This window comes from Schistocerca serialis, unplaced genomic scaffold (genome assembly GCF_023864345.2).
Source record: "Schistocerca serialis cubense isolate TAMUIC-IGC-003099 unplaced genomic scaffold, iqSchSeri2.2 HiC_scaffold_1407, whole genome shotgun sequence".
Lineage (NCBI taxonomy): Eukaryota > Metazoa > Arthropoda > Insecta > Orthoptera > Acrididae > Schistocerca > Schistocerca serialis.
The window spans coordinates 3,178,134-3,200,439 of NW_026047633.1; the positions used below are offsets into that span (position 1 = coordinate 3,178,134).

General features: G+C 42.7%; 1 protein-coding gene across 1 annotated transcript in view; it reads left to right on the forward strand.

Moving 5' to 3' along the window:
- The window catches only part of LOC126442788 (uncharacterized), a 58,672-nt gene extending 38,336 nt beyond the window's left edge, over positions 1-20,336 (forward strand). Inside the window, exons 3-4 of the mRNA XM_050090823.1 lie at positions 3,661-3,807; positions 19,932-20,336. Coding sequence (XP_049946780.1) covers positions 3,661-3,807; positions 19,932-20,313 — 529 coding nt within the window. The 3' untranslated portion in view covers positions 20,314-20,336. The remainder of the gene's footprint in view (positions 1-3,660; positions 3,808-19,931) is intronic.
- The last annotated feature ends 1,970 nt before the right edge of the window (positions 20,337-22,306 follow it).

The window sequence follows — 22,306 nt, forward strand, 5'->3', positions numbered from 1 at the left end:
GAATTTGACGTCGTCCTTGCTTTGTTCGTCATGGGTTTCTTTGCTGCCTACATTGCATAGCACCTTAACGTCATCTACTTAATGATCGTCAGTCACGATGCTAAGTCTCTCGCTGTTTTCACTTCTACTGCTTCTTATCAATTTCGCCTTTCTCTGATTTACTCTGATTCCATATTCTGTACTCATTAGACTGTTCATTCCATTCAGCAAACCCTGTAATTCTTCTTCACTGTCACTGAGAGAATCGGTCATCAGCAAATCTTATATCATTTCACCCTGAATTTTAATTCCACTCTTCAATCTTTCCATTATTTCCGTCATCGCTTCTTCGATGTATAGACTGAACAGTAGGGGCGAAGGATTACATCCCTCTCTGACACCCTTTTTAATCCGAGTACTTCATTCTTGGTCTTTCACTCTTATTTTACCTTCTTGCCTCTTGTACATATTGCAAATTACTTGACTTCTCCTATAGCGTACATGTATTTTTGTCTGAATTTCTAACATCTTGAACCACTTGATATTGCCGAACGCTTTCTCCAGGACCACAAATCCTATGAACGTCACAGAACTTCAATTTTCTTTTCATTCTCCTGTGTATTATCCTTGTCAGAAACGTGGATGCTTCAGCTGTTAAGCTGATTGTGCGATAATTCTCACACTTCTCTGCTCTTGCAGTCTCCCAAATCGTGATGATTATATTTCTTTCAAAGTCAGATTGTATGTTGCCAGACTCATACATTCTACACACCAGTGAGAATAGACCTTTTGCCACCTCTCCCAATGATTTTAGAACTTCTGATTGAATGTTGTCTATACCTTTTGCCTTCTTTGATCTTAAATTTTCCAAAGCGCTTTTAAATTCTGATTCTAATCACCAATATTTTCCATACCGACTCCTGCTTGTTCTTCTGTCACGCCATCGGACAAGTTGTTCCAATCAGGGAGGCCTTCAGTGTACTCTTTCCAACTATCTGATCTCGCCTCTGTATTTAACACTGGAATTCCCATTGTGCTCTTAATATTACCACGCTTGCTTCTAATTCTGTGGAAGATTGCTTTGACTTTTCTATATGCTGCGTCAGTCGTCCCAAGAATCATTTCTTCTTTGATTTCTTCACATTTTTCGTGCAGCCATTTCACGTTAGCTTCTCTGCACTTCCTATTCATTTCATTCCTAAGTGACATATTTCTCTATTACTGAATTTTCCTGAATATTTTTGAACTTATATCTTCAATCGATTGATCAGCGGAAGGATTTCTTATGTTTTCCATGGTTTCTTCGCAGTTAGCTTCTTTGTACCTACGTTTTTCTTTCCAACTTCTGTTACTGTCGTTGTTAAAGATATCCATTCCTCTTCAACTGAACTACCTATTGAGCTGCTTATTGTTGCAGTAACTGTAGCCTCAGAGAACATAAATCTCATCTCTTCTTTCCTTAGTACTACTGTATTCCACTTCTTTGTACATCGATTGCTCCTGACGAGTCTCGTAAAATTGAGCCTACTCTTAATCACTGCTAAATTGTTATGACTCTATATCTACTCCTGGGTATGCTTTACAGTCCAGTATCTGATTTCAAAATGTTTGCCTGACAATAATATGGTGTGACTTTAAACCTCCCATATTTCGATTCTTTTCCAAATATACCCCCTCGTCTAGTGATTTTTGAACAGACTATACCAGCTATTACGAGGATAAATTTACTGTAGAACTTAACTAGCCTTTCTTCTCTCCTATTCCTATTATCAAGTACATATTCTCGTGTAACCCTTTCTTCTACTCCTTCCCCTATGATCGCGTTTCAGTCCCTCCATGACTATTACATAGTACTGAATTACCTGTTCAATATCCTCACTTTTTCTCTCTCTCCACCTTCAACTTGCAACGTCATCATGTATACCTGAACTATGCATGTTGTTGGTTTGCTTTTGGTTCTCATGAGAACATATCTATACTCACTTTCTGCCCTGCCTTTCTATTGATACTGAATCCTACTGCTGTTGCTACTACCCTATTCTCATGTGACCAGAAATCCGTTTCTTATTTTCTGGCTCCCAACCACATTCGAACTCCTAACTTTCCAGCTCCAGAATCATAGAACGTTATCCTTTCGTTGGTTACTCAACCTTTGATCATTGCCAATTCTTCCTCATTTAGGAGCAGTTTCAGACCTCAAGGGAAAGGGAGTGCCCTGAACCTCTGTCGGCCCCTCCGCCCTCTGTGGAAAGGTTGTTGGCTGAAAGAGGGCGACACCTGATGCTGGAAGTCTTCAGACACCGATGCTGATGATTCTTATTCAAAATTCAACTGATGGTGAGGTTCAAACCTGGGACTGAGGATTTTCCTGATTACTAAAAAAGACGCTACCCCTAAGTGACTGGCCCCAAAGAGCAGGGTATGTCTCCCTGAGATATCCAGTAAAGCAGGAGCTATGAGCACTGGAGCTACTCATGCACACTGGGGGCAAACAAGAAGAGAATACTCCAGCCAGCACAGTAATATTGTCACACTCGATGCAGTGCCTTACAATCACATTTCCTTCTCGTCTCTGTTCAGCTATCGCCCTGAATATTTTCCGTGCATTCCCTTTAACAAAGCAGACAGGAAATCTCTGTCCCCCTGTCTTTTTTGAAGTTCCTTGTGGCGTTACCAGAGGTCGTCCAGGGAATCCTATCAGGTTTCCTGCTACGGGCATACAGCAGATTATATTCGCTGTTCATCTACAGGTGTACGACATATCTCCCACAATGTCAGTATTGATGTGACGTTTTCATCCAGCTATCATTTGTTGCCTCTCTCTCTCGGATACATATGCTCCAGACAAGTCTATTTTGTTTCTTTTTAAATTTAAAAAAAAATCAATATTCAGTAGACTACAGGTTACTTCGCAAGTTTTAAACGTTGTCCATCAGATAAAATTGCATACACTGTGTAATCTATTTTTTTTCTTTTAATGGTGGCCTCTACTGCAAACTGCTCAACACGAAAATTGTTGTTTATGAAACACATCACCACTGCTGTCTTTTCAAGGAATCGAATTGTGGAGACATTACATGCATATATACAGTTCTATTTGCTTTACTGAAATGCAAATTTTGAATATACTCTTGATAACTTTTATAGCATAGCTCTTGTAATTCTTGTCCATCTTCTTCATTCCCTCGGGCTTCACATCAGAGCGCCTGCATATCCATGACCATATAGTTTAAACAGTAAGTTGATACCCCAACTTACCAGTTTCTCTCTCTCTCTCTCTCTCTGTCTCTCTTCCTCCAGTGATATAATTCAGCATCCATATATCAGTTTTCAAATCACCTCACAACCAAAAGTAGCAGCCAGATGACTTTAACTGCTTCTAAATTGTGTCTGATAGTTGTTCTGTCAGGGCAGCAAAATTGTTGGCCCTGATGTTTGGGATTTGGTTTGTGCTTCATTGTGAACAATTTGTTGTTTTGCATCTCAAGCTATGCCATTGGGGTATATAGCAGAAGTAGTGCAGAAAAAGATCAGTTAATTGGTGGTACAGTCACCTTAAGTGACAGGATGGTGTTGTTGGCACTGAGTGTTCTGTTGCCCTGGTGGACAGTCCCTCAGCTGTATCGCCTGCAGTGAGCCCCTGTGTGAACATGCCCACCCACACAGTGTTTCTCTGTGCAGCTCGCCGACCGCCACAGGGGGCGGGTCCACCCCCAACTCTGACAGTCAACCCCACAGCGGCCACAGCCGGACTCCTGCTGCAGCTGCGCCTCCCACGTCTGCCAGACACACCCCTCCACCTGATGACGCAGCCGTCTCTCGCTTCCGGTAAGTTGTGTTGCCACACGTCCCCAAGTCTTACCCTCAGAGTACTGCTTATTTTGGCATTAACCAGCCGATATAGTAAATAAAATAAAATACAGATTCCTTCAGTTTTTGGATAGAGGTTACAGTTGCCATTAAACATCACTTATTTCTCACTTTTTTGGCTATGATATTTTGAAGATTGAGCACATGTGCAGAAGATTTCTCGCTCTCTGTATTTGCCGTGAGAATTAAGTTCAGTTCAGAGTCGCTCAACTTTAGCTACGTAGGAAGTGTCACATACAAATCATACCCATTTCCAAAGATTCTTTATATATTGATGTGTTGAATCTAGATTTTGTTTTTAGTGATGATTGTGTCTCTTACAAATTGATTCTGAATTAAATGGGTATGCAAACGGGATGTTTCATACAATTCCACTCAACAAAACTTACGTGAATGGTTGTAGATATAAGTTATTGAAGACACTCAGGAAGAAATGACGAAAGAAAGGTAAACAGAAATAAAAGTAATAATTACAAAGTTATTATTTAGTACCGGTATGAGGATGCAGCTTGTTTTGGGTATGTCTTAAAATGTAATTCGAGTATTCCTTAAATGGTTCCCTAGTGAGTTACATCTGTAGTGACTATTGGAAATCTGTGCCGCACTGGAACAGGAACCCAGATTTGCTGCTTATTGCAGGCAGTCTCCGTGACCAGTCGGCTGCCTGAGCACACCTCCACTTCTGACTCAGTGTCTCATCGACACTTCCACTAGAGTTTATCCCGAGGGACTTGTGGGAAGAGTAGCAAAAGGGAAATCGAATCGGTGGATGTTACCCTACTGTAGAGGATGTACATGAGAACCTCTGGCGGTAGTGTTTGCAAACCATGGGTAAAAAACATGATCCACAATGGTAATTCCATCTACGCCAGCAAACGCATCAGCTGGTCTAATGGTTGAGGTATCTGCTCTCGAGAAGTGAGAAATGCAGTGGGTGTGGCTGAGTGGAGATGCGTACAGCACTGTATGGCTCGTCACTCGTAAACAAACTCCTGTATTCGATGGATGATGGAGGTCACCAGGTGTGATGAGTAGTGGATTTGATTCACAGAGGAGAAGTTTTGCATAATTGCATGGTATAGTAAACTTCTAGTTTCAGAAATGAGCAACTGACGTGGGCAAAGATAGTTGGTCCTACTGAAAAATATATTGACATCTCACAGTGAACTGATACATTTGCAAGATGACTTCATAGCCTGTGGATTTCAGTATCAAGTATGGACCATTTTATACTTCAGTTTTATATATACCCAACAACAGTTTCCTCAGTGATGGTGCCACTAAACCGGAGTTACTAAATACAGTTTTCCTTAATTCCTTCACGAAAAATTATATATATTAGGTGTTGTGAAACAACTCAAATCACTTAAGAAAGGCAAGTCTTCTCGTCCAGATGGAATACGAATTAGGTTCCTTTCAGAGTATGCAGACACAATAGTGCCTTTCTTAGCAATCATATACAACCGTTCACTTGGCGAAAGGTCTGTTCCTAAAGACTGGAAAGTAGCAAAGGTCACACCAATACTCAAGAAAGGAAATGGGAGTAACCTATTGAATTACAGAGACATATTACTGACCTCAATTTGCTGTAGGATTTTGGAGCATATACTGTACTCGAACATTATGACTCACCTTGAAGAAAATGACTTAATTGATACATAACCAACACGGATTCAGAAAATATCGTTCGTGTGAAACACAGCTAGCTCTTTATTCCCATGAAGTAATGAGTGCTGTCGACAAGGGATCTAAGATCGATTCCATATTCCTAGATTTCCAGAAGGGTTTTGATACCATTCCTAACAAGAGACTATTACATGGTGTATACGGCCCGGAAGATCCCGGAAAGACGCAGGAATTTTTTCATCCGCAAGAAAACTGGGAAAAACGGGAATTTTCTAGAATCCCGGGAGTTTTTCATTGATGTAGTTTTCAGTTAATTTTTTGTCATTTTGATTGTTAATAACCGATACTCTAACTAAGGACATTACTGTATCCCGCTGCTGGAGAATAATACTGCAGCAACAAAATATGAATGAGGGAATGCTTTATATATAAACGAAACAGTGCTCATACAAGTGTCTGCCAACAGCAAAATGTGTGAAAGGCTGTAGGAAGACAATGCAGTGCTTCGTCACAACAAATTACCTCTGATGAGCGTTAAGTCACAACTGTTTACATTAGATTCATTTAAGCAGTTACGAGCGGAATCACGCGCATGCACAGTTGTTGGTTCTGCACGCAGCAAACCAGAGTATCTGAACCGGGCTCCAATTTCTGTGGCGAGGGTGGGAAAATTCGTATTGTTGAGGAAAAATAACTTTGTTTCACAAAGCACCTAGCATCTAGAGCACATTGGTCTATCGATTATTCAAAAGTGTTTGAAGCTCATCGCTGTTGATTTGTGAACATTTTGGATCACATTCTAAGTTGATTTCTGAATGAATCGTAAGTTGATTTTTGAATGTGTGCATAGTGTACGTGATGTACCTGTCAGGGGAATCCTCGTCGCATCTGGAAATAAACTTTCCTGCAGACAAAAGGGGACGGGGCTACACGAGCTGAGCGGAGTAAAGCCGCACGGGTGAATGTAGTATGTGTGTGTGACTGACTGGTATGCAGATGATGAGCGAATAGCTACGTCCATAGATTCAGACTACCAGAGTGGAAATGAACGACCGACAGGAATAACAGATACGAAATATTAACGTATTATCTTGTCTCTGTATCAAAGAAAATGAAAGTTTGACAAAAAGTTTTTGACCAGGTCACTACACTAGAGAGGGCAAGTTGTACATTTCCTGGTTAGCAGCCGCTTAAGTTCCATTCTGGGAGTAGCGCGGAAAACGCGTTGTACGAACACGTAATAATGCCTAACCGGAGAATAATCGCTGGATAATTACTAAACCGGTGATTCTGGCAGAGTTAGTAGAGTTGACTGGAGAATGAGCTTTGACAATGATAGGAATAGTTACAGAATTAGGGATGAGAAGCTTTTGTTAGAACGAGGAAGGAGAAGAAACGGGGCGGTTCCAAATTTATACAAAAATTTCGTACTACTACTTTTCTACTTTTCGAGCTCATGCTTAAGAAACTGGAGCTTATGAATGAAACATGAAACTATTTCCTAACATAAAGCCTTTCGCTTGTGGTAGGCCAAACAGGCATTTCATATTGGTACTTGGCGAGTTATATTCTGCCATATTATAAAAACGACCATTATTACCAAAACAATCTCGCTTGTTTGGTGTGTGTTACAGTTGCTGCAATATTAGTAAGGCCTATTTTCTTTCGTCCTGCAAACAGTGACAATAGACGTAATGAGATCGAGAAACCACACCAGTCTTTGGTACATTTTCACGTAGCAAAACATTTGACGAATTTTGATGAGGTAACAGATTCTTCCGCAGAAAGGAAAGCACGGCATGTAAAGCTAGAGCAAGATTAGTGAGAAAAGAACCCAAGCATTGAAGAAATATGTACTGTCTTGCTTGTCTCTTGTCTTATCTGGTTTTGTGTATCCTATATTTCATTTTGTCACCCAGAACAGAAAGTTATTAGCTATTAGGCAGTAAAGAATCCAAATTTTCTGAAGAGTTCTTTTTCCGGTTACAAATAATTCCATCCAGTATTACTTGCAAGATTATTTTGTTTAAAATCAAAGGACATTTTAATTTCCGCTGTCCTGAACGTAGTTCGATGGCATCCGTTACAAAATACACATTTGAGTCCCACAGTGCGAAGTGCAGTGATGTGCAGTGCAGTAAGAGAACGCTGTGTGAAGAGGCGTGGCACTGCACTTCAGCACACTTAAGGCCAAATAACATGTCGTATATTTTCTCGAACACGTATGTTTTTGTTTCAAATTTTTCAGAATGATGTGTTTTACAAGATGCACATAGGGTACTTTTGAAAATTCGATTTTTTTTTAGTATTGACCCGGTTCGCAAATATCGTAGATCGGAGGCTGATGCGCAGAGAAGTCTGAATTATAGTGGGCAGTCTCCACGTGACCCGTGTTAACGTTCAATGGTTTTGCTGTTTCTCCTTCGTTTACTCTCGCGTCACATGAAAGCAAAGCGGATATCTTTGGCCAGGAGGTATCAAGTGAATTAAAATACATTCACATAATTACCGAAGGCTGATATACGTTATTAGTTTCAGACTTTATTTTATTTCCACCTTTCTGACAGTCAAGCACTAATCGCCTTGCAGAACAATGAAGTTATTTTTGTCTGTTTGCTAAAGAAATTTGGGTTTTATTAACCTTTTCCGCAGAGGCATCCAATGTATTTGAAACGAAATTTTTAATTCCACAGTACTGGCTAGTTTCAACTGTTCGCTGTATTTCAAGTGCAAGTTTTCATCTTCTAGCACGTACGGCATTATGCCATAATAAAGAACCAAACATTAGATAATGCAGTACTGGTAATCCAAGAAAATTTACATCTGAATCTGGACATACGAATGTGCGCTTTAAGTAGCAGTTTAAATGTGCATATTTTAGGATGGTTCACGAAGTTCTGATCTCTTGGAGTACCCTGTGATGTCTTACTGCTTTTACAACGTAATGTAAGATCTTTTAATGTTTTACACGTACGTACATACGGGCTTCCTACGTCATGTTAGCTGCGCAAGCGCGGGGCGCCTCTTACCTGGTGCTCTCCGGCAGCTGCTGGAACGAACCTGTTCCCAGCAGGTCGTGGAAAAATATTGCTAATGCTGGTTTGACAAGCGTTACTTTCAAAGTAAATATCCTTTAACGTAAGTTGGACTATGCGCGAGGATGTACCATGAAATTCTTAAATCACAGTGTGTTTCACTCCATTTAAAAATCAACTCTTTGATGACAAGCCATTTACAAGAATTTCGAACCCTGGAGATCAGACATTTCTGTCATTATTAGAAATTTTACTGCCACATTTGTGTGATGTATCTGAAAGTGTAACACGCGCAAAAAATCAACATTATCTCGAAAGATTAGCTTCTCTTGCAGCTTATTAACCTTAGTGACCAATATTATATGTGGAAGCTTTGCTTTTCTTGTAGCAACACTATGTATATTAATGTAAGCCATTAACTCGTGTGTTACCGCTGCTTAGCAGGGATGTTGCTATTGGCTGACTACATCACGCGCCCTATGCCCTGAATACTCGCTGTCATGAGCTTGCGAGATCACGTGACATGAGCTGTGACTGCCTTACAAAAGCGCATCGCAATCTCGATTTCAGTGATTCGGAAAGTAACATGCGGTGTTTGGTGGAATTTCAATGTGTGCTGTCGTAATACGAAAATACGCAACGTACATGTTGCTGCACGTCAAAGATATTTCCAAAACGTGTCTTTTTCCCTGAGTTTCGTTTTCTAAAGTGACAGGAAATTCTACGCCCATGTCCAAAACCATAACCATTCAAAGGATTGATAAGTTTTGCACTTCCGAGGGAAAATATACTGTCACTTAAGACGGAAAAAGTGTTTTCATGTGGGAGAGTGTATTTTTAAGCGGGAAATCCGGGAATTTTTCCTTGTCCACATATACATACAGTATTAATCAAATTTGATACGTATGAAGTATCGTCTCTGTTGTGTGACTGGATTCTTGATTTCCTCGCAGAGATGTCACAGTTCATACTGATAGACGGCAAATCATCGAGTAGAATAGAAGTCATATACGGCGTTCCGCAAGGTAGTGTCATAGGCCCTCTGCCGTTCCTGATTTACATAAAGGGTCTAGGTGATAATTTGAGCTGCCCCTTAGACTGTTTGCAGAAGATGCTGTAATTTCCAGTAAAATCATCAGACGATCAATTCCAATTACAAAATGTTCTAGAGAGAATTTCTTTATGATGCGAGAAGTGGCAATTGGCACCAAACAAAGAAAAGTGCGAGGTCATCGACGTGGGTACTAACAGAAATCTGCTTAATTTTGGATATACGATAAATTGCAGAAATTTAAGGGCTGTCAATTCGACTAAATACCTAGGAATTACAATTATGAGCAACTTAAATTGGAATGACCACATAGATAATATTGTGGGAAAGATGAAACAAAGACTGCGCTTTGTTGGCAGAAACTTGGAAGATGCGACAAACCTACCAAAGAGAGCCTACATTACACTTGTACGTCCTCTGCTGGAATATTGCTGGGCGGTGTGGGATCCTTACCAGGTACGATTGGCGGAGGACAGCGAAAAAGTGCAAAGAAGGGCAGTTCGTTTCGTGTTATGGCGCTATATGGTTGAGTGTCACTGACATGATTCGCGAGTTGGTGTGGCAGTCACTGAAACAAAGGCGGTTTTCTTTGCGAAGAGATCTGTTTACGAAATTTCAATTGCCAGGCAACAAACAAATTTTTCAATTTTCGTGCATACAAATCATGTGGGTAATAATGCGTAATTTGGCACAGGAAGTACATAGCTACAAGTAAAAAAATTTTAAAAACGCTAAATATAAGATGACACACACCTACATGTATTACATGCACACTGAAAACATCATTGATAGTGTCGAATTGTATACTTAGTGTCCAGGATAATAGTAATAATTATGCAGCACATGCTGATATCAAAATCAGTACGCTCCGTAGAGAATGTGAAACAAAGCAGAAAAAAATAGAACGCCAGGATGAGATGCAAGACTTGGAAAGGTAAGAAGTGGGGAAATGTTTAGGATGCAGACACAACAGGTTATGTTACAACGAAAAAAGTGAGAAACTTACTGTTAGAGAAGGAAGCAATGGACTTACAGCACACACAATAACAAACTAGGACAATGAAAAACAAAGAATAAAGTTGTTGGGGATGAATTGGTAGCTTTCAGAGAAGGTAGAAAAAGATCAAATAGGTAAATAACAGGGCCAAATAGAAATCCTTGGTTAATGCAGGAGATACTGAGTTCAACTGTTAAAAGAAGAAACTATAAAAATTCAGCAAATAAAGTAGGCAAAAGGAAATATGAATGTTTAACAAATTATTGACGAGAAGTGGAAAATGGCTAAGGAGGACTGCGTAGAAATTGTGTGTGTGTGTGTGTGTGTGTGTGTGTGTGTGTGTGTGTGTGTGTGTAACTCTCCCATCTGCTATGACACAAATCTCCCATCTAGTGTGCAAGATGTATGAGGGAGGCGAAATACCCTCACATTTCAAAATTATGAGATTTCAGTTCCAAAGAAAGCAGTTGGTGACAGGTGTGAGCACTAATGAGATACCAGTTAAGTCATTGGGTTGCAAAGTATGAACATCAGCTCCTTGCAGAATAATGGAAAAACTCGTAGAAGCTGATGTCGGGGAATATCAGTTTGGGTTTTGTTGATGTCTAGGAATATGAGGCAATACTGACCCTACGATTTCCGTTGGAAGATACACTACTGACCATTAAAATTGCTACACCAAGAAGAAATGCAGATAATAAACGGGTATTGATTGGACAAATATATTATACTAGAACTGACATGTGATTACATTTTCACTCAATTTGGGTGCATAGTTCCTGAGAAATCAGTACCCAGAACAACCACCTCTGGCCGTAATAACGGCCGTGATACGCTTGGGCATTGAGTCAAACAGAGCTTGGATGGCGTGTACAGGTACAGCTGCCCGTGCAGCTTCAACACGATGCCACAGTTCATCAAGAGTAGTGACTGGTGTATTGTGAAGAGCCAGTTGCTCGGCCACCATTGACCAGACGATTTCAATTGGTGAGAGATCTGGAGAATGTGCTGGCCAGGGCAGCAGTCGAACATTTTCTGTATCCAGAAAGGCCCGTACAAGACCTGCAACATGCGGTCATGCATTATCCTGCTGAAATGTACAGTTTCGCGTGGATTGAATGAAGGGTAGAGCCACGTGTCTGAAATGTAACGTCCACTGTTGAAAGTGACGTCAACGCGAACTGGAGGTGACAGACATGTAACCAGTGGCACCCCGTACCATCACGCCGGGTGATACGCCAGTATGGCGGTAACGAATACACGCTTCCAATGTGCGTTCACTGCGATGTCGCAAAACACGGATGCGACGATCATGATACTGTAAACAGAACCTGGATTCATCCGAAAAAATGTTTTGCCATTCGTGCACCCAGGTTCATTGTTGAGTACACCATCGCAGGTGGTCCTGTCTGTGACGCAGCGCCAGCCGGAGTGGGCATGCGGTTCTAGGCGCTACAGTCTGGAGCAGAGCGACTGGTGCGATCGCAGGTTCAAATCCTGCCTCAGGCATGGATGTGTGCGATGTCCTTAGGTTATTTAGGTATACTTATTTGTAAGTTCTAGGCGACTGATGACCTCAGAAGTTAAGTCGCATAGTGCTCAGAGCCATTTTGTGATGAAGCGTCAAGGGTAACAGCAGCCATGTCTCCGAGCTGATAGTCCGTGCTGCTGGAAACGACGTTGAACTGTTCGTGCAGATGGTCATTGTCTTGGAAACGTCCCCATCTGTTGACGCAGGGATCGAGACATGGCTGCACGATCCGTTACGGCCGTGCGGATAAGATGCCTGTGATCTCGACTGTTAGTGATACGAGGCTGTTGGGATCCAGCACGGCGTTCCGTATTACCCTCCTGAATCCACCGACTCCATATTCTCCTAACAGTCATTGGATCTCGACCAACGCGAGCAGCAATGTTGCGATACGATAAACCGCAATCGCGATAGGCTGCAATCCGACCTTTTTCAAAGTTGAAAACGTTATGGTACGCATTTCTCCTCCTTATACGGGGCATCACAACGTTTCACCAGGCAACGCCAGTCAACTGCTGTTTGTGTATGAGAAATCGGTTGGAAACTTTCCTCATGTCAGCACGTTGTAGGTGTCTCCACCGGCGCCAACCTTGTGTGAATGCTCTGAAAAGCTAATCATTTGCATGTCACAGCATCTTCTTCCTGTCGGTTAAATTTCGCGTCTGTAGCACTTCATCTTCGTGGTTTAGCAATTTTAATGTCCAGTAGTGTATTATTCAGACAACATACTGCATCACTAGAAATACGTCTTCTCGCCACGCGAACTAAAGACAGTCTCTCTAATTTAGATTTTTTCGCAGTTTTCGGAAAATATTGAAGTTGCTTTTTTGAATTTGTACTGAGGCATAATTCTCCTTTCACTGTGTAAAGGAGTGTTGTCGCTTTTTGAACTTTCATCAGGTCCAGTGTTTAATTTTGATTATGTGAGGCAAGTATATGTGACACTCATTGCCCCGGGGGAGGGGCGGATTGAATGGAATATCAAATGCGAAGAAACAGGACACCAGTTGCGTTACACAATTTTTATCGGAACTAGTGTGCTCTTTTTTCACATCGACATTCTTCAAAAACAGACGTTGAAAATGAACAAAAATCTAAACGACAAAACTGGTCGCTGCAGTGGACTCGGGGAACTGCTGGCGTATTCGGCGCCCAGCGCTACCAACAGAAACGGCAAACTTTCAGATTCACGACCCAGTTCTGGCGCTACAGCTGCAGGGTCGATGGCGTTTGCAGAAATGAAAAAGCAGGGAAGTCGACGTGAAGTGTTGCGGACAAATCCGATACGTGACGATACCGAACGATGGACCCACGAGACACCTTTCAGTGTGCCACTTACATGCAGTTACCGCAGCTTGCACGGTGGTTGTCAGGAGGCGTGAATGTGCGTCGTTTTCCTTTCAGTTCTTGCTCTGAGGGGGATAGCTTGTTGATGTACAGAGTATCCAATAATAAATCAATACTCCAACGAACAGCTCTAAAACCGGGAGTGTACTTACAACGTGCAGCCCATATTTTTATAGGCAGGCATGTTGATGATTTTGCGCTGATATATCCATACTTTCCTCGATACATGGGGAGCAGATAACGGTATTTTATTTTATGTCGATACATCGGATACTGTACATTTTAAAAATATCAAGTCATAGGCAAGCTCTATCATTCCGCAATCGACGTCTGTTAGAACCCGTCGTGCGGCCATCAAGACGTCGGTAAGCCTTTCCCAGGAGCCACCTCAGTACAGGTGACAGCGCGGCCAACCCGCCGCCCTTTTGTACCTTGTATACGCGATACTGCTGCCATCTGTATGTGTAGATATCGCTATCCCATGACCTTCTGTCAGCTCAGCCTGTCTCTGCCTGGAAGCACCCGGGTGGTTCTACAGCGCAAAAGACCTGCTGTCAATTAGAAATCAGAGACTACTCGAAATTGTACGTAGACGGAATAGATTTTAAATAAGCTAAACATTTATTCAAAACAACTGATGCCTTGTCATCCACAAACTAAATACTTTCCTTAGTGAAGTGTGGTTTCACATTTTAATGAACAATATGATGAAATAGCACACCATCGACTGCTAGACACATTTGGAATCGCTGTTTGAGCGAGAGAAATGTACTGGACAAGCTACATTGGATGATACGTCGTTGTGTGGTCTGGCGCGTATCATCTGACATACCTGGGGATCATGACAGACTCTATCTTTCAGTGCTCCCCGTAGAAAGAAATCCATTTGAGTCATATCAGGGCATCTGGCTGGCCTTTGTACTGCAGCATTCCGTCCCATACAACGGCCAGGAAACTTTCCATTCATTGGTCGCTTTGGAGCAGGCGAAGAGTCTGGGCAGTGGTCGTGTTCGATCCACATACACTGTCGGTTGTCCACGGAACTACCTCCAGAAGAATAGGCTCGATGTTAGTAAGAATATGTGCATACGTATTTCCATTTAAGCGCCCCGTGGAAGAAGTAAGGTCCCACAGTATAATTTCATATCGTGCCAAATCATACATTGGTAATTCAGTACCGTTAGTATTCTACCTGATGAAGCGAGCGCACATTTTCAGAATCGTTTGCCATGCACTGCAGCGCAGAAAGACAAAATTTTGAGCCACGTTCAAAATCACGTCCTCAGGAGTTCCCAGTGGAGTGTCAGATGGTAAGGGTGGCATTAATGTAAATGCGGGGTGCGAGAGACACTGGTCTGCCTGACCCCTCATTCAATGAACACAGGATATCTTAAAGAATACCCGCTCTGCATTTAAATTCCTTTGTCCGTTTCTGAAGGGTTGCCCTGCAAGGCAAAGGAATTTCTCGCTTTAGCAAATAAGTGTATGCTTTAGGTGACAGAGCTCTTAAAGTTAATGGATGGGCAATGTCCTCCGAATTCCACTTTGCCCTTTTATTTTCATTTAATAGACATCTTATTTGTGCCGGTGTAAAACACTTTGACAATACACTATTTACACTTTTGTGCAATACGACTTTTGCTTTCACGTCAGATGACTTTTCTGCCCGCTTCGACGAAAGAACACGTCGGAGATCTTTCGTTTTACTTTGTAAGGCTGCATCACATTTTTTAGTGCCGCTTCTTTCTGTGCATTCAGTTTTTTTAAAAGTTCAGTCTCGGCCCTCAGTTCCTTAATTTCCAAATCCTTATTCACTACTTCAGTGGGTTCATGAACGCAGTCTGTACATGCGGTTCGGTCGACTTTCTTTCGGTGGCACAGTTTCTAAAGCTGTCAGAGATAGCTTTTGCAAACTTCTTACTCCACAGCATTGTGCACGTCTTCCGGATCTCTAAAGCATAAATTTAATTTTAATTTTATTATTCGTAAAATTATTTACCGAGTAGGCCTACTACTCCTAAAAATGTCCGCCCCGGTAGCTGAGTGGTCAGCGTGACACTGTTAATCCTAAGGGCCCGGGTTCGATTCCCGGCTGGGTCGGAGATTTTCTCCGCTCAGGGACTGGGTGTTGCGTTGTCCTAATCATCATCATTTCATCCCCATCGACGCGCAGGTCGCCGAAGTGGCGTCAAACCGAAAGACCTGCACCAGGCGAACGGTCTACCCGACGGGAGGCCCTAGCCACACGACATTTCCATTTTTTTACTCCTAAAAATTACTATGCAACTGCATTAATTTCTCACTAAAAATCAGATCAATTGACAAAAGTGATTAAATATGAGTGGCATAAGCGGCTGCAATAGCCCAGTTTGATAAAATGTAAAAATACAATGTAAGAGGAAATACAGGTATACGAACCCTTAACCTCCAAGATGGGAGTCAGAAACCACACCACTACGCTGCGAAGTCAACTGGTTAGCATCAGCTATTGTTACAGAAGTAAATGTAAACAAATTACGCGAAATATGCTGATTTTGTCATTTGAACTATATACTAGCTTTAAAATAGTCAACATATCGAGAATACTTAAAGAAACGGCTATTTCTAAGACAAATGTAGCTCTTATATCCAGGAGGGAAAGCAAATACACTTGAGCAACATTATTTATTGTCTGTACAATATAGCGAGTCATTCACTCCCGTAAAGCAGTATACTAATGCGTCAAAAAGCATTGCATTTATGTGAATTCGTTTGTATTACGGTAATTTTTCAGTTTCAATTATTGAAAGTGTTATGTATGTGCAGACGTCTTACCCTTTCGTTTGCATCACCGCTTTCCACAATTTCTTGTCCACGCCAGTTCGGAATGTTGATGCAGAGGATTGCTGCTGGTAATAACTTCTTTCTTGAAGGTAACCCTAGAAGCTCATTTCTCAAATCCTGTTCATAATCTTCTGGCCGATAAGGAGCTGACCACACACGTGCAGTTTCCGCATTCACTTCGTCCTTGCGTTTGCACCGAACTATCCATTCACGTCGCAAGTGCTCATCCTTGGGAAACACGTGATACGTAACGTCCGTCGTCGTCCGAGCACTGTTAAAGCAATGTGCCGCGGCACACTTACAGCGAGCCTTGATCGTGGCTGTCTCAAAACTGAATGCTCGGCGCTGCAGCCTCCTCTCCTCTCCTCTCTGTGACGTCAAGGCGCGCGAGGGTGTCTGCGAGTTTTTTACTCCCTTGGGGCCGGAATGGCCGGCCTGCTTTTCCTATATGCCTCGGTTCCGAAATGCCGTGCCGGCGATTACGCGGCGCGCGCCTTAAATCGATGGCGACGCACTGTGCATGCCCATCCGCGCAGTGTTCATTTTTGGGTAAATGAGTTGGCACCACTGCGAGACAGCAGACGATAGCCACCTCCCGAAACACGACATTGTGGAGTAAATCACATCAACACAGGAACAGAAATCATAAGCCAAGGTTGCTACATAAATTACGAATATACATCAGTACCGAATACCTGTTCATCTAAAGGCATTTTCATCTACAATTCCCTCCTAAATGGATGGATATATTCCAAAGCGATTATAAACGAAATGTGGTGCAATTATACCGGACAATTAAAGACTTGGTCTTCCATTGTGTTTCCTCTAAGAGGTAAAAGTTCCCCTTGATTGGGTGGATTGAAGCGCAACCATTCTTGTGATACGAGTAATTTTTTGTTTTGTTTTTACGGCAACAACTAATTTGTGTAATGTCAGCACTAGTTTTTAGCCATACAAAAGTCCCTATGGTTGATCAAATTACCTATTTTGAAAAACTCCTTGCAATGATGGATTTATACTCCAAATTTCGTAGTGCACTTTCTTGGCGGCTCTGGCAAACCGCGTGGTTTATTTTCGGTCGCCTTTGTGATGCGTCCAATAGCGGTAAGGCTGACTTGTGTGTAAAGTACAATCCTTTCTCTTTGAGACGGGCAACATTAGCCCCCAGTTCTCTCTGTGCCGACTCTTTAATACAATCCGTGATTGCAACAGAGGTGACTGAGCCATTTTTACCCCAAAGATCGCAATTCTTTGCATTGTGCAGATTTTCCTGTGATGTGGTGCGCTTGTCGATCATCTCTGAATAACATATTCGTACATGTCCACAGAGCATTTCACACGGTCGATTACTGTCGACTGTTGAAGGAGATAGAAACGTGTGGAATAGGTTCCCATGGACCTCAGCTCTTATGTGACAGAACCCAGTATGTTGTCCTCAGTGGCGAGTGTTCGCCAGAGGCAGGAGTGCTCCAGAAAAGGGTGATGGGGCCGCTGTTACTGTCTGTATACATAAATGGTCTGGTGGACAGGTGTCTGCGGCTGTTTGCTGACTGTCCCCTAGTGTACAGTAAGATGTCGTCGTTGAGTGAGTGTAGGACGACACAAGGCGAGTTGGACAAAATTTCTAGTTGGTGTGACGAATGGCAGCCATCTGTAAATGTAGAGAAACGTAAGTTGATGCAGGTGAGTAGGAAAAACAGACATGTAATGTTGAGGTACAGCAGTAGAGGTGTTGCGCTAGACACAGAGGCGTCGCTTAAATGTCTGAGCGAAAGTTCGCAAAGTGATACGAAATGGAACGAGCGTGAGAGGACTGCGGTAGGGAAGGCGGGAGGTAGGCTTTAGTTTGTTGGGAGAATTTTAGGAAAGTGTGGTTGGCCTGTAGATGAGGCTGCATGTAGGCCGCTGGTGCGACCTATTCTCGAGTACTGCTAGAGTGTTTGGTATTCGCAACAGGTATAATTAAAGGAAGACAGCTATAGGACTGAGAGCTGAGCTGATGCTTTTGCTACCGGTAGTTTCGAGTGACGCAGAGGTATTGTGCAGAAGCTTCAGGAACTCGAATCGGAATCACTGGAGGGGAGGCGAAGTTCTTTTCGAGGAATTCTGTTGAGAAAATTTAGAGAACCGTCTTTCGAGGCTGACTGCAGAACAATTCTAGTTCCGGCAATGTACACTTGAGACAAGGCGTGTGAGATAGGGTGAGAGGCGTTGTCGCTCGTACAGAGGCATACAGGCAGTCGTTTCTCTCTCGCTCTACTTGGGAGCGGAACGGAAAAAGCAGATGACTGCAGTCAGTTGAGAACTTTTTATATGTACCAGTTACTACTATTGTTTCATATGGTTGCTGCTCCACCTACATTGATTATTTTGTACTGAATGCAGCAGTTTTATTAGGTCTGTAGTTTCTAGTTGGTATTTCACTTGTCTTTGGAGCTTCTTACTGGCTCTCTCGCTTGGGATTAGCCTTCAACTGTGGGGAGAGGTTCCCGCGACATTGGTTAAAGTTCAGCAATGCCAGATCTATACAAGTATTTTGATATTTGTAAGTGAACATGCGATAATGAATCAACACTCTGTTTGTATTTCTTACAGGCACCTGATTTCTTTCTGGCATGATCCAATTTATGCATTGCATTAGATACAGGAAATACAGTACTTTTTTGAGACTGGTCTAAAGTTAGGGTTTAAGTCTTTGTACTACTACTGAAAGAGAAATTTTACTCGGAAGCAGCGTAGCTGGTGTACACTTGAAGTTTACTTAGACCTTTTTAAGTATAAATGTAAAGTTTTACGCCTTCTGTAGTGGTGTGTAACTTATTTTGTGTCCAGAATTTTCAGAAAATGCAAAAAGTTGCACAAAGTTAACATGACTGAGTACAGTAGTTGTGCAGGATGCCGCCTGCCACAGACCATATGGTGGCTTGCAAAGTGTGTAAGCAGATGGAAATGAATGTTCCAGTGGATGTATCTCTTGTTGCATGCATGATTATATGAGCACATGTGACGGTTATTATGCAGCGGGTAGAGAGTGTGTGTGTGTGTGTGTGTGTGTGTGTGTGTGTGTGTGTGTGTGTGTGTGTGTGTGTCAGGGAGAGTCGACCCGGTGCCCTTGTTGTATTTGAAATATGTCGACCAACTTATTGTGTACGAAGCAGTGACTTTTATATCTTTTGTCGGTATGTCAGGAAATTTCCATGTTACTTGTCTGAATCACTTAGCTGTCTGGTGAGGAAATTGTATTTCAGTACTTACAGATACGTTTAGTTTCTAGTGTTTTCTTCCTAAGTGACTGAAGGAATTGGTACCCAGAGAAGGTAGTTTTAGGGGTGTGTTTGAATGTAGATGAAGGATTGAGTAGCAACTGCATGCAGAGGTGAAAGGAGGCGGATCTGTGGATTGAATTATCAGGAAAACCAAATGAATTTGTTAGGAGATGGAGTGCACCTATTTTTAATGGGAGATGGCTGAAGTTTTTGATTATGGGCTAGTGCTGTGGATCTGTCTGTAATACGCTGGTTAACCCGTATCGCAGAAGCGAGATTTCTAGATTTGTGACTTGTCGCTCGGAAGAAGTGTATTCAGAATTGTTGGCAGTTTTGCGGCTGTGACAGTTTCTTTCATTTGGTGTGTGTGTCTCGATAGTAGAGAGTGTGTCGATGTTTTGTGCAGGAGCCTTTCTGATGCAGAGCGAGGCAGGAGGCTGATGAAGGCGGCTAAGGAGGGGGAGGTGGAGGAGGTGCGGGCGTTGCTCGCGGCTGGGGCGGACGTGGGAGCGGGGGACGGGGAGACCGCCCTGCACTGCGCTGCACGGAGAGGCGACGCGGCTGTGGTGCGGCTGCTGCTCTCTGCGGCGTCCGACCCCAACGCCAGGAGTCATGGGGGGGAGACGCCGCTGCACTGGGCGGCATGTTGGGGCCACGCAGAAGCGGCGGCTGCGTTGCTGCAGGCCGGAGCCGACAGGGGGGTGAGGACTAATGACGGGAGGACCCCCCTGGACTACGCCAGGCTGCGCAACCGGCCGCAGCTCGTCGAGATGCTAACACAGCATTAATACGTGCCAGTAGAACTTCATTGTACAGGATATTAAAATAAAAAATTGAAAAAAAAAGATCGCTTTCTCTATTCATTTCTACCTTTTGCAGTCCACACAATTACTCCAGTAACACCACACCTACTGCAACAACAGGAGATATCTGTAAACCAACGTGACAAACCTTCCTTTTGAGAATTCACTCTGTAAAACATTTCACAAGCAATTTCTGCAAAAGCTCAGCAACAATTGACAAATACTCCATCATTCATAAACTCTACTTCTCTCTCCCTCTCTGTGTTGTGTTTCTCGTCCCATATACAGTATTCAAACAGCTTACAAGAATACAGCCGACCTCTCTCACAACCGCCTGTATTTCGAAATGTAAACACCCAATCTCTTCCAAGACACAAATGCGAGAATACCGGTTGTTGTGCGTTAATGTTAGTTCTTTCCACCAGTATCCTACATTACCTAATTACTGCAAACTATTTGCAAGCAGTGTCTATGTTGCTACATTACATCACTGCGAACTGCACCATTCTCATATTACTGCCATATAAGCTGTTCAGTTAGAATGTATCTTCACTTGCGACCTCACACTGAATTCACTTACGTGCTTGCATTGCACAAGTACTTTTCGTGTTTAATTGTAATGTCACATTGGTAGCAGTGCTCACACCACATCATGCTCACACCATCTGCAGCCTTCTTGCCAGCTCACCTTCAAATAAAGAGAATTGAAGAACCACCTAAAATCATTAGACTCCTAAACACCTCACTTGCTGCTCTTACAGAACAAACTACCATCTCTCAAGGAATTACACTCAATCACGTGGGACATGCAGCCATCACTGGAATTATTCGGCAGTTTCCCAAAGTACACTTTTGCGTCTCTGTACACGCTTTGGAAGCAGACCACATTTGGAACATTCATTCCCCTGTCCGCTGTGATACAATTAGACTTGGCATCCCCGTGCGTGCATGTGTGACCAAAGTGGCAGACTGCATTCTGAACAAGAGCTTCTGTGGCCCTCATGTGGCGGCGTTACACACGGAAGCTCCTCAACATTCTCTGTGAGGAAGCAGCGGCGCCAGGAGACAGTACTGACTTGGTGAGTGACCTCCACGGCATTGATGAATACTTCAGGCTCTGCCAGTTGATCCTCAACATAAATAAATGTAATATACTGTGCATACACAGGAAAAGAAATCCACTACTGTACAATTACACTGCTGATCACAAATTGCTGGAAACAGTAAGTTAGCTACCGTAAAATATCTAGCAGTAACTATCCAGAGCCACCTTGCGTGCAATGACCAAAAATACCAATTGGTAACAAACTGCAGTACATCTTTTCTCAGCGATTCCATAATCACATGTTTTGGGCTCCTAAATCCAAATTTCGTGCTTCCTGCCCTGTAGTATGTGGAGTTCACAACGAAAGCCTCAAAATTTTCCGACTTTTCTCAGATTTTCATTTATTTCACAAAGACTACGTGTTTCTCAAAGTTGAAAACTCAACACAAAATTAAATTGGACAAACTCTTCTACAACATGCAGCAATCAGCAGTGATTTTCTGACGGCGAGTGGTGACCGCGCTAGAGCGTCCTAAAAAAACGGCGACTCCCCAAAATTCGGATCGCGCCTAACGCCATTCACCTGTTCCACTCTGCTATTACGGCACTTTGGAACGGTATGGCACGCGTCAGCAGACGGAAAACAGCCCAGAACTCCACCTGTGTTCTTCGCATCGTCAAACACAATAGCACTCACGGCAGACATCTGCTGTCGAAACGGACGTCATATATTTTGAAACGTGTTCGCATTTATTTAAACTAGTGCTTGTAAGTGTGTGGTTGGTATCTGAGAAATGGCTAAAATTTCTTTTGATATCGAAATACGTAAATCTCAGTCCAGTGCGACAGAAATGTGTAAAAAATTAAATTTTGAACGGAAGTATGCGAAGCACATGCTACACGATGCGAAATCCAGGCTAGCCCGTACAGTGA